Here is a 13,204-nt window from a genome sequence, read left to right as displayed (position 1 = left end):
TATGGCTCTAGCCCACTCAACTATCCCAGGTCTACTGTTGACTGATCTACTGCTGGCTTTAGCTCACAGCCCAAGTATAGCTGGCAACACCACCCTCCCAGCTGGCATGTACACCACACCACACCACAGCTTCAAAGAACATCAGTACTGGAAGGGGCAGGTGAGAGTGGGAAAGATGAAGAGAGAGAGAGAGAGAGAGAGAGAGAGAGAGAGAGAGAGAGAGAGAGAGAGAGAGAGAGAGAGAGAGAGAGAGAGAGAGAGAGAGAGAGAGAGAGAGAGAGCGAGAGAGAAATAGAGAGGGAAGATGGAGTGTGAGAGAGAGAAAGAGAGAGAGAGCGAGGGAAGATGAGTTGGAGAGAGGAGTAGGAGAAGAGAGAAATGAGGAGACAGTGTGAGAGAGAATGATACAGGGAAAGATAAATGGAGAGAGAGAAAGAAGCGAGTTGAAGCCTCATTCGTTTTTTTAACGGCAATTGAAAAACAAGCTGTCGTTTTCTTTTGAAGTTCTCGCTTTAAGCAACGAGGATACACAAATTTCTGCAAACTGTTGTCTTTTCATTTTTCTCTCTCTCTCTCCATCTCCTGAAGAAGCGCTCTGCTGAGGGGTATAGCACTCAGGCACAGTCTGGCTATGGTTGTCAAACTCAATCTAGTGAGATAAACAAAAAGACAGCAGTGTAGCAGCAGCCAGCAAACTCTTACTCAAAGAACACGTTCACTTCTCACTTGTGATTTAACGCCTTCAAAATTCCAAACTGCCACAGACAGCAGCACACTCTAGCATACCTGGCTTCAAATACTATTCAATATCCTTTCAAATACTCTATCTGGCATCGTTTAAACTCGCCGGGCATAATGGTCGAATAGAGTCATCCCAAAAGTGCAAACCCTGCCCATCTTGCTCTCCAGGCAAGCTAAAAAGCAAGCACTCAAAGTATTTCAAAGACTTCAAGTATTCAGTATTTGAACCCAGGTATGCGCTCTAGTGTAGTGATTCTGATTGGTTGTGGAGATAACCTCTCCCCTCACCATGCTCCGCCGCCTCCATATTGCGCCAGACACCAGGAAAACACTCCCCCCAGAATGGCCCATTGGTCCTAACACGCTGTGAACGCACACAGCCCCAAATTGCAGCACAGTCAATTGGTTTAATACTTTAAGGCGCCCCCCTGAACGCTAGACTAGAACGCTCTGTTAGTTCAATGTGTTTCATTGGATCGGCGGCACGGGTGCAAACATAAAGAGAGACAGATTGGGGGGTGTTACCCATTGACGAGTGGAGGGGGGTTGGGGGGGGGCAAGGACGAGGCCATGGGGACAGAGAGAGAGGAGGACACATGGAACATAGAAAGGGAGCAGAGGAGACGCTACTGTATAGCTAGTATTAGGCTGTTACAGGCCATACAAACTCTCACGATACAAGCCCATAGATTGAGGGACTGACAGATACCTCATATGGGTTATGTAAGACCAACACTGACAGCCCAGTCATACTTAGAAATGTGTATACGTATTAAAAAAAATGGACACACTGTATTTCACAAAAATCCAGCACATGCCTATTATAGCCTGCGGAGTTGCCTGAGGCCGGCTGTTTTCTATGTATGTCACAAACACACTCTCACACACCCATACTGTGCATGCTGTGCAGGAAACAGCGTAAACCCCAGACACTCATACAGCACACCTGCCCCCCCCACACACACACACACACACACACACACACACACACACACACACACACACACACACACACACACACACACACACACACACACACACACACACACACACACCATACACAAACAGCAGCCAAGCTTTGATCCTCTCATCTCTGTAGCATCTGTAGCACCGGGGGCTCCCGTCATGGAGGCTGGCTGGTTAGAAGAAGGGAGGAGAGGAGCTGGCTGGGAGGCTGGTGGTGCCCTGCTGGGGCCAGATTGCATGTTGCTTGTCTCCCAGCGTGGGGGTAACTGAGACGGGGAGGCTAGGTGGTAATGGTCGCAGCAGGGAGCAGCAGTAGGGTAGTAGGTGGTAGGAGGGCTTCTCTATGGATAGTGGTGTTGGTGTTGGTGGTGATGCTGGATCAGGAGCTACGGTGTTGTATTGTTCCTGCTTAACTGGCATCATATCTGTGCAGTAGTCGTCTTTGATACTGCCTGTGTGTAAATGATCTCAATCACTAGGAACACTAGGAAAGTCTCAGATATGGCTCTGGAGGACACACACAGTGCCTTTAGGTATGATGTAGCGTATGAAGACCAATAGGACGGCTTTGGGATCCATCTTTCTTCAGATACTCCAGCCTCCGTCACAATATGCCTCCTCTCTGACAAGCGTGAGTCCACGAGGCCGCATTTTCAGTCCCTCACAGTAGTGCAATAGTAATAACATATTGGTAACATGGCAATAGGCTAACACACCACAGTGAAACCAGTATAAAAAGCTACATACTGCGGTAAAGCTCAGAGCCAGGATGGGAGATTGGCTGCAACAGCAGCAGGACCATTAGGAGCTCTGAAAGCATTAGCTCTCGTAAGAAACTCATACAGACTAGTCTAATGCACGACACCTACTAATTGCCTTTTACCCAAACAAGAGACTACGTTGTCCTAAAGTGGGAATCAGTCTGTTGCATTACAGTAACTGCTATTATAATGCCATTATTAGCTACTCTGTGTGAAAAATGCACGAAACCACAATTCATGAAATAAATAGCTATATGTACTGACTGTTACTGTAGGTATAATTGAGGTTTTTTTCTAGCTAGAAGGATTCTTCTTTGAGTGATATATCTGTTGAGCTTGTGGGTGATACATATTTATGACAGGATATCTTGTAATGTATGGTTAATATGACATGAAACGCTGGTCCTCTGTAGCTCAGTTTGTAGAGCATGGCGTTTGCAACGGCTAAGTCCTGGAACCACCCGTATGTAAAATGTATGTAAGTCGCTCTGGATAAAAGTATCTGCCAAATGGTAAATATGGTTCTTTACCATTCGCCCATCAGATTTGCCACCAATGCTCCTGATAGGACACATCACTGGACTCTATACTCTTCTGTAAACTGGTCATATCTGTATACCAGTTGCAAGACCCACTGGTTGATGCTTATTTATAAAACCCTCTTAGGCCTCACTCCCCACTATGTGAGATATCTACTGCAGCCCTCATCCTCCACATACAACACCCGTTCTGCCAGTCACATTCTGTTAAAGGTCCCCAAAGCACACACAACCCTGGGTCGCTCCTCTTTTCAGTTCGCTGAAGCTAGAGACTGGAACGAGCTGCAACAAACACTCAAACTGGACAGTTTTGTCTCTTCATTCAAAGACTCAATCATGGACATTCCTACTGACAGTTGTGGCTGCTTTGCGTGATGTATTGTTGTCTCTACCTTCTTGCCCTTTGTGCTGTTGTCTGTGTCCAATAATGTTTGTACCATGTTTTGTGCTGCTACCATGTTGTGCTGCTACCATGTTGTGTTGCTACCATGTTGTGTTGTCATGTGGTGTTACTGTCATGCTATGTTGTTGTCTTAGGTTTCTCTTTATGTAGTGTTGTCTGTCTTGTTGTGATGTGTGTTTTGTCCTATATTTCTTATTATTTTTATTTATTTGTAATCCCATCCCCCGTCACGCAGGAGGCCTTTTGCCTTTTGGTAGACCATCACTGTAAATAAGAATTTGTTCTTAACTGACATGCCTAGTTAAATAAAGGTTAAATCAAAATTAAATACAAATAAATAAACATATAATTGTTATATTAGTAATATAACATGAAAGGCTGACTGATGTAAGTAGTATTGCAGTACTGGACGCTGATGGCCTGGTATGTTGCTGAGATGGATTGAGCAGGCTAGCTGGTGTTTCTGCTCTGCTAGCTAAATGCTGCTGAGTCACACTACAGTCCACCAAGACCCATAAACTCCGTGTGTTTCCAACCAGAAACATGTGTTTGTACACTTACAGTGGGACTATCAACTTTTATAGATTGTTCCACTACTGTCTTGAATCATCGGAAAACAATCATTTAGCTATCAGCGATGTTCACTGCATGAGTTTACCGGTGAGTTACGAAGGTGGTCTGAAAATGGATTTGCCACAGGAGAAGTTTGAAGTGAATTTCCAGACGGAGAGTCTAATTTTTCAATCACAACGCTGCCTCATATTAGCGCAGAAATATATTGAAAAGTACCTTAGAGGTTGTAAACATCTCTTGAGATAAGGATTCTAAAAGGCGCTCTAACTCTTCCGGTGAGTTATCCGAAGGCACCATGAATCTACCGCAAGTGAAGCTAGACATCAGGCATCTTTGTCTTCCTGTCGACCTCTAACCCAAAAGGTCAAAGGTCCATGTGGGACTGCTGGAGCACAAACAGTAAATCACGACAGAGAATGGTAATGCACTTACTGTAGGTTGCATAACGTATTGTTGATGAGGCATCCATGACGTACTCTGGACCTATGAGGGAGACATCAAATGAAACATCATTATTGACTTAAGATAACCCATGCCACCTCTTTTCCCCTTACAATCAACAGTGTGCAATAACTGGTTTTCCATTGTCACGCTATTTCTCTGCACGCCAGTGCATGCTTGTGCCTTTTCCTTTCCTACTGTTTTTCTTCCATGCCTGGGAAGTGCAGGCGCGTTGAGGTAAGATGGAGCCTTGGCCAGTTTAAAACACACAGGCCTTGAATTTGCAGAATTAGGCACAGCGTGTTACGCCACAAGCCAAGATGGCTCAACTGTGCTTGGCTCGACATCGGCAACCCGAATATCAAATGACAAGAACCCACAAACTGACCCTGAAAGAGAAAGACAACTCCTGCTCTAGTGGACCATGTGGGTCATTCAGTTCAACAGAATTCCTGCCATCGACAGTGAGAGAAGCCACAGTTGAATAAACGGACAATTTAGATTTACCGGAGAGGAGCATTAGACAAACAAGTCCACCCATTGATCCTTGGGAAAATTATTGGACTCAACAAAGACAAATAGATGTTAATCTTTTACAAGAACGCCAATCCTCTGACCTCGTTAAAGCCCATGATTTGGAGCATGCCTAAACAAGTATGTTCTTTTTATTGAATAGCATAGAGCCACGCTTGTTTGTTACTTCCTCTCGATGTTTGGTCTCAACCAACAGGAAGAAAACAGAGACGAGACAAGGCTTCGTTCCCTAATCGTCCACCTTTAGAATTTTCCCATGCGACATCAACAAGATTCTAATTCCATTCCATTTCATTTCAAGACTGTGTTTTTCTATGTTTTGACTGAGATTTTTGTAATTGTATTTTTTTATTTGTTTTTTATAATTCTCATTATGGATGCAGTAGTACTGGCAGTGGTGACTTAATAAGAAGCTGGTACATTGTGTGACTGACTATGTTTTCCAGTGGTCTGGTCTGACGATGTGTGTCTACCTCTGGCTGACCCTGCTCTAAGCTTGTGCTTCCGTTAAGACAGACAGAACACAGCAGGGAAGACTGTATGGCTAGACCAGGAAGAGGACTGGACTGTCCACTGTCATGTGACAAAGTAATCAAGATGTTTTCCCAGAGTACACAGTCCGAAGAAAGAAAGTTTACAATGAACATTTGTAAACTGTTACTAGATACAGTAAATAAATACAATTGGAACTGTAAAACACACAATTGAATAAACAATATATTCTGCATTAGGCAGATTTTATATAATAAGAGATTATAAAAAAGATGTGTGTACAACATGCAAAATATTTTCTACCACAAATGGCTGAAATCATATTAATGTTTTACATTGTGGCCACTAATGATTCCTTTGTCTCATATGCTTTGGTTCCTGCATGCTCTACTCTTTGTACTTGAGCAGAAGATGGAGGACTCACCTTGCCTGGCGCTGCTTGGCTGAAGGGCAATATTACAGGAAGCAGTGGTGGCCTATATTGAAACTGTGAGGATTAATATTCCTCAAAAGCCCGGCCATTGTTTTTGATAAATCAATTTGGGAAGCTTTCAGAACGTGGATTAGCGCCACGCCCCGTCCCCCTTCTCCCCCCAGTGCTGGACCTGAGTTTAAATCAGACACTTCTGAAAGGCGGGCATGCCAACCTTCACCAACCAACCCCCTCCACTCTCTCATTCCTTCCCCCTCTTTCTCTCTCTGTCTTTCTCACTCTCTCTCGTTCTCTCTCCATCTTTCTCTTTATTTCCATCTCTCTCTCCATCGCTCTCTCTTTCTTGTTCTCTCACTATCTATCATTCCATCTCTCTCTCTCCCTGTCACTCTCCCTCTTTCTGCATTCTAATAAGGCTTAATGATAAACAGCGAGTGCTCTTGGGGGAAAGTGTAGGTGAACTGAACAGTGTCTCATCCCTTCTGCTTGTTGCAGTCAAACATCTGGAGGTCCGTGAAATTGTGGGCGTTTAGCAATGGAAACGCTATTGACGTTTCGCACAGTTAATTTTCACCCTTACGTTACGCTCCGTTTCACATGGTTCCAGGGATCAACTGGGATGCAAAGTGTGGAATTCAGTTAGCAGGAAAATTATGTCAAATGACTGTGGAAGGAATGACAGCTTAAAAAAGCTTTAAAAGCACAACAGGGTCAGGAAAGCAAAAGAGAAAGTGTTTGTTTTTCCCAACACTAATTCCTAATGGACGTTGCTTTTCTCTCTTTTCCATCAGTCTCTTTCCTGCTCTTTTTCTGTTGAGCCTTTCCGTCTGCTGTGTTTACCGCCTACAAAACAGATGTCGTCCAGCATCGTCGGCAAACCAATGAGGAAAGCTCAGAAGTTCCAAATCTGAGAGCCCCTTGCTGTTTTCCAGCCCCCCAGCTTGCCCATTACCCAGCCAGTTCCCAGCTGCCCCACGGCTATCTGCCTCTGGCTACACTCCAGTACATCACCCACCTGATATGTGGAGACGGGGGAAGCAGCGATGAAGGGCGTAATGGATGTCTGTGCGATCATGCGGTTGGTGGCGATACTGTAAGGCGAGGAGTAGAACCTGAGGGGAGAGAGGAAACAGAACAGAGAAAGGGAGGTCAGACACGGGTATTGGATGTCCCTATACACTGCATCCAGAAAGTATTCAGACCCCTTGACTTTTTCCACATATTACATTACAGCCTTATTCTAAAATTAATTAAATCGTTTATCCCCCTCATCAATCTACACACAATACCCTATAATGACAAAGCAAAAACAGGTTTATGTAAATGTATAAAAAAATCTAAAACTGAAATATGACATTTGCATAAGTATTCAGACCCTTTACTCAGAACTTTGTTGAAGCACCTTTGGCAGCGATTTCAGTCTCGGGTCTTCTTGAGTATGACGCTACAAGCTTGGCACACCTGTATTTGGGGAGTTTCTCCCATTCTCTCCTCTCAAGCTCTGTTAGGTTGGATGGGGAGCGTCACTGCACAGCTATTTTCAGGTCTTTCCAGAGATGTTTGATCGGGTTCAAGTCCCGGCTCTGGCGGGGACACCCAAGGACATTCAGAGACTTGTCCCGAAGCCACTACTGCGTTGTCTTGGCTGTGTGTTTAGGGTCGTTGTCATGTTGGAAGGTGAACCTTCCCCCGTCTGAGGTCCGGCGGAGCAGGTTTTCATCAAGGATCTCTCTGTACTTTGCTCCGTTCATCTTTCCCTCGGTCTCCCAGTCCCTGCCGCTGAAAAACATCCCCACAGCATGATGCTGCCACCACCATGCTTCACTGTAGGGATGGTGCCTGGTTTCCACCAGACGTGACGCTTGGCATTCAGGCCAACGTGTTGAATCTTGGTTTCATCAGACCAGGGAATATTGTTTCTCATGGTCTGAGAGTCCTTTAGGTGCCGTTTTGGCAAAATCCAAACAGGCCGTCATGTGCCTTTTACTGAGGAGTGGTTTCCATCTGGACAATCTACCATAACCAGATTGGTGGAGTGCTGCAGAGATGGTTGTCGTTCTGGAAGGTTCTCCCATCTCCACAGAGGAACTCTGGAGCTCTGTCAGAGTAACCATCGGGTTCTTGGTCACCTCCCTGACCAAGGCCCTTCTCCCCCGATTGCTCAGTTTGGCCAGGTGGCTAGCTCTAGGAAGAGTCTTGGTGGTTCCAAACTTCTTCCATTTAAGAATGATGGAGGCCACTGTGTTCTTGGGAACCTTAAATGCTGCACAAATGTTTTGGTACCCTTCCCCTAGATCTGTGCCTCGACATAATCCTGTCTCAGAGCTCTAAGGACAATTACTTCAACCTCATGGCTTGGTTTTTGCACTGACATGCACTGGCAACTGTGGAAGTCGGAAGTTTACATACACCTTAGCTAAATATATTTAAACTCAGTTTTTCACAATTCCTGACATTGAACTCTGGTAAAAAAAATCCCTGTTTTAGGTCAGTTAGGATCACCACTTTATTTTAAGAATGTGAAATGTCAGAATAATAGTAGAGAGAATGATTTATTTCAGCTTTTATTTCTTTATCACATTCCCAGTGGGTCAGAAGTTTACATACACACATTTAGTATTTGGTAGCATTGCCTTTAAATTGTTTAACTTGGGTCAAACGTTTTGGGTGGCCTTCCACAAGCTACCACGGTAAGTTGGGTGAATTCTGGCCCATTCCTCCTGACAGAGCTGGTGTAACTGAGTCAGGTTTGGAAGCCTCCTTGCTCGCAAACGCTTTTTTAATTCTGCCCACACATTTTCTGTAGGATTGAGGTCAGGGCTTCGTGATGGACACTCCAATACCTTGACTTTGTTGTCCTTAACCTGTTGGGTCTAGGGGGCAGCATTTGCACGTCTGGATAAAAAAAATGTACCCGATTTAATCTGGTTACTAATCCTACCCAGTAACTAGAATATGCATATACTTATTATATATGGATAGAAAACACTCTAAAGTTTCCAAAACTGTTTGAATGGTGTCTGTGAGTATAACAGAACTCATTTGGCAGGCAAAACCCTGAGACATTTTCTGACAGGAAGTGGATACCTGATGTGTTGCATTGACTTTAAACCTATCCCATTGAAAAACACAGGGGTTTAGGAATATTTTGGCACTTCCTATTGCTTCCACTAGATGTCACCAGCCTTTACAAAGTGTTTTGAGTCTTCTGGAGGGAGATCTGACCGAACAAGAGCCATGGAACGGTGATGTCCCATTAGACACCTGGCGCGCTAGTTCATGTTGGGTACCCTCGTTCCAATACGTTATAAAAGAGTATGCATTCGTCCACCTTGAATATTATTCATGTTCTGGTTAAAAAAGGCCCTAATGATTTATGCTATACAACGTTTGACATGTTTGAACGAACGGAAATATATTTTTCCCCTCGTTCATGACGAGAAGTCCGGCTGGCTTACATCATGTGCTAACGAGACGGAGATTTTTGGACATAAATGATGAGCTTTTTTGAACAAAACTACATTCGTTATGGACCTGTGATACCTGGAAGTGACATCTGATGAAGAGAATCAAAGGTAATGGATTATTTACATAGTATTTTCGATTTTAGATCTCCCCAACATGACGTCTAGTCTGTATCGCAACGCGTATTTTTCTGGGCGCAGTGCTCAGATTATTGCAAAGTGTGATTTCCCAGTAAGGTTATTTTTAAATCTGGCAAGTTGATTGCGTTCAAGAGATGTAAATCTATAATTCTTTAAATGACAATATAATATTTTACCAATGTTTTCTAATTTTAATTATTTAATTTCTGACGCTGACTTGACTGCCGGTTATTGGAGGGAAACGATTTCCTCAACATCAATGCCATAGTAAAACGCTGTTTTTGGATATAAATATGAACTTGATAGAACTAAAAATGCATGCATTGTCTAACATAATGTCCTAGGAGTGTCATCTGATGGAGATTGTAAAAGGTTAGTGCATCATTTTAGCTGGTTTTATGGTTTTGGTGACCCTGTCTTTGACTTGACAAAACATTACACACAACTCTTGTAAATGTACTGTCCTAACATACTCTAAATTTATGCTTTCGCCGTAAAACCTTTTTGAAATCGTAAAACGTGGTTAGATTAAGGAGATGTTTATCTTTCAAATGGTGTAACATAGTTGTATTTTTGAAAAATTTGAATTTTGACATTTATTTGGATTCAAATTTGCCGCTCTTGAAATGCACCTGCTGTTGATGGAGTGCACCACGGGTGGCACGCTAGCGTCCCACCTAGCCCCAAGAGGTTAACCTCTAAAATGATGCACTAACCTTTTACAATCTCCATCAGATGACACTCCTAGGACATTATGTTAGACAATGCATGCATTTTTAGTTCTATCAAGTTCATATTTATATCCAAAAACAGCGTTTTACTATGGCATTGATGTTGAGGAAATCGTTTCCCTCCAATAACCGGCAGTCAAGTCAGCGTCAGAAATTAAATAATTAAAATTAGAAAACATTGGTAAAATATTATATTGTCATTTAAAGAATTATAGATTTACATCTCTTGAACGCAATCAACTTGCCAGATTTAAAAATAACCTTACTGGGAAATCACACTTTGCAATAATCTGAGCACTGCGCCCAGAAAATACGCGTTGCGATACAGACTAGACGTCATGTTGGGGAGATCTAAAATCGAAAATACTATGTAAATAATCCATTACCTTTGATTCTCTTCATCAGATGTCACTTCCAGGTATCACAGGTCCATAACGAATGTAGTTTTGTTCAAAAAAGCTCATCATTTATGTCCAAAAATCTCCGTCTCGTTAGCACATGATGTAAGCCAGCCGGACTTCTCGTCATGAACGAGGGGAAAAATATATTTCCGTTCGTTCAAACATGTCAAACGTTGTATAGCATAAATCATTAGGGCCTTTTTTAACCAGAACATGAATAATATTCAAGGTGGACGAATGCATAGTCTTTATAACGTATTGGAACGAGGGTACCCAACATGAAGTAGCGCCAGGTGTCTAATGGGACATCACCGTTCCATGGCTCTTGTTCGGTCAGATCTCCCTCCAGAAGACTCAAAACACTTTGTAAAGGCTGGTGACATCTAGTGGAAGCAATAGGAAGTGCCAAAATATTCCTAAACCCCTGTGTTTTTCAATGGGATAGGTTTAAAGTCAATACAACACATCAGGTATCCACTTCCTGTCAGAAAATGTCTCAGGGTTTTGCCTGCCAAATGAGTTCTGTTATACTCACAGACACCATTCAAACAGTTTTGGAAACTTTAGAGTGTTTTCTATCCATATATAATAAGTATATGCATATTCTAGTTACTGGGTAGGATTAGTAACCAGATTAAATCGGGTACATTTTTTTTATCCAGACGTGCAAATGCTGCCCCCTAGACCCAACAGGTTAAGCCATTTTGCCACAACTTTGGAAGTATGCTTGGGGTCATTGTCCATTTGGAAGACCCATTTGCAACCAAGCTTTAACTTCCTGACTGATGTCTTGAGATGTTGCTTCAATATATCCACATCATTTTCCTCCCTCATCATGCCATCTATTTTGTGAAGTCCACCAGTCCCTCCTGCAGCAAAGCACCCCCACAACATGATGCTACCACCCCCGTACTTCACGGTTGGGATGGTGTTCTTCGGCTTGCAAGCCTCCCCCTTTTTCCTCCAAACATTACGATGGTCATTATGGCCAAATAGTTATATTTTTGTTTCATCAGACCAGGGGACATTTCTCCAAAAAGTACGATCTTTGTCCCCATGTGCAGTTGCAAACTGTAGTCTGGCTTTTTTTATGGCTGTTTTGGAGCAGTGGCTTCTTCCTTGCTGAGCGGCCTTACAGGTTATGTCAATATAGGACTCGATACTGTTGTACCTGTTTCCTCCAGCATCTTCACTAGGTCCTTTGCTGTTGTTCTGGGATTGATTTGCACTTTTCGCACCAAAGTACATTCATCTCTATGAGACAGAACGTGTCTCCTTCCTGAGCGGTATGACGGCTGCGTGGTCCCATGGTGTTTATACTTGCGCACTATTGTTTGTACAGATGAATGTGGTACCTTCAGGTGTTTGGAAATTGCTCCCAAGGATGAACCAGACTTGTGGAGGTCTACAATTTTTTATCTGAGATCTTGGCTGATTTCTTTTTATTTTCCCATGATGTCAAGCAAAGAGGCACTGAGTTTGAAGGTAGGCCTTGAAATACATCCACAGGTACACCTCCAATTGACTCAAATGATGTCAATTAGCCTATCAGAAGCTTCTAAAGCCATGACATAATTTTCTGGATTTTTCCAAGGTGTTTAAATGCACTGTCAAGTTAGTGTATGTAAACTTCTGACCCACTGGAATTGTGATACAGTAATTCTAAGTTAAATAATCTGTCTGTAAACAATTGTTGGAAAAATTACTTGTGTCATGCACAAAGTAGATGTCCTAACCGACTTGCCAAAACTATAGTTTTTTAACAAGAAATTTGTGGAGTGGTTGAAAAACAAGTTTTAATGACTCCAACCTAAGTGTATGTAAACTTCCGACTTCAACTTTAAACAGGTGTTTACCTTCCCATATCATGTCCAATCAATTTGGAAACAGGATGCACCTGAGCTCAATTTCGAGTGTTATGTAAATAAGGCATTTCTGTTTTTTATTTAGAATAAATTTGGAAAAAATTCTAAAAACCTTTTTCACTTTGTCATTATGGGGTATTGTGTGTAGATTGATGAGATTAAAAAAATAAATATTTAATACATTTTAGAATAAGGCTGTAATGTAACAACATTTGGAAAAAGGGAAGGGGTCTGAATACTTTCCGAATGCACCGTAGGTCTCCATGCATTACAACTGTCTACATTGAAATATCAGGATGATCCTGATTATTAACCTGTTATGGCTAGGGGGCAGTATTTCACGGCTGGATAAAAAACGTACCCGATTTAATCTGGTTACTACTCCTGCCCAGTAACTAGAATATGCATATAATTATTGGCTTTGGATAGAAAACACTCCAAAGTTTCTAAAACTGTTTGAATGGTGTCTGTGAGTATAACAGAACTCAAATGGCAGGTCAAAACCTGAGAGATTCCTTTACAGGAAGTGGCCTGTCTGACCATTTCTTGAACTTCTTTGCCATCTCATTCAATTACAAAGGATCTCTGCTCTAACGTGACACTTCCTACGTCTTCCATAGGCTCTCAGAGCCCTGGAAAAAACAGAATGTCGTCATCCCAGCCCCAGGCTGAAACACATTATCGACATATCGAGTGCATAGAGGAGTTCTGTATCTATA

At 42.7% G+C, this 13,204-nt stretch overlaps 1 protein-coding gene across 2 annotated transcripts in view; it reads right to left on the bottom strand.

Annotated features, from left to right (window-relative positions):
- The window catches only part of LOC106588200 (RNA-binding motif, single-stranded-interacting protein 3), a 251,388-nt gene that overhangs the window by 23,090 nt on the left and 215,094 nt on the right, over positions 1–13,204 (bottom strand). For both annotated transcript variants that reach the window (XM_014176955.2, XM_014176957.2), the window contains exons 9-10: positions 6,899–6,995; positions 4,416–4,466 (exon numbers count right to left, since the gene is read on the bottom strand). In XM_014176955.2, the coding sequence (XP_014032430.1) occupies positions 4,416–4,466; positions 6,899–6,995 (148 nt within the window). The remainder of the gene's footprint in view (positions 1–4,415; positions 4,467–6,898; positions 6,996–13,204) is intronic.

This window comes from Salmo salar, chromosome ssa27, assembly GCF_905237065.1.
Source record: "Salmo salar chromosome ssa27, Ssal_v3.1, whole genome shotgun sequence".
Classification (NCBI taxonomy): domain Eukaryota; kingdom Metazoa; phylum Chordata; class Actinopteri; order Salmoniformes; family Salmonidae; genus Salmo; species Salmo salar.
Note: the sequence above shows the minus strand (reverse complement) of the source record. Positions and strands in the feature narration are given on the sequence as shown.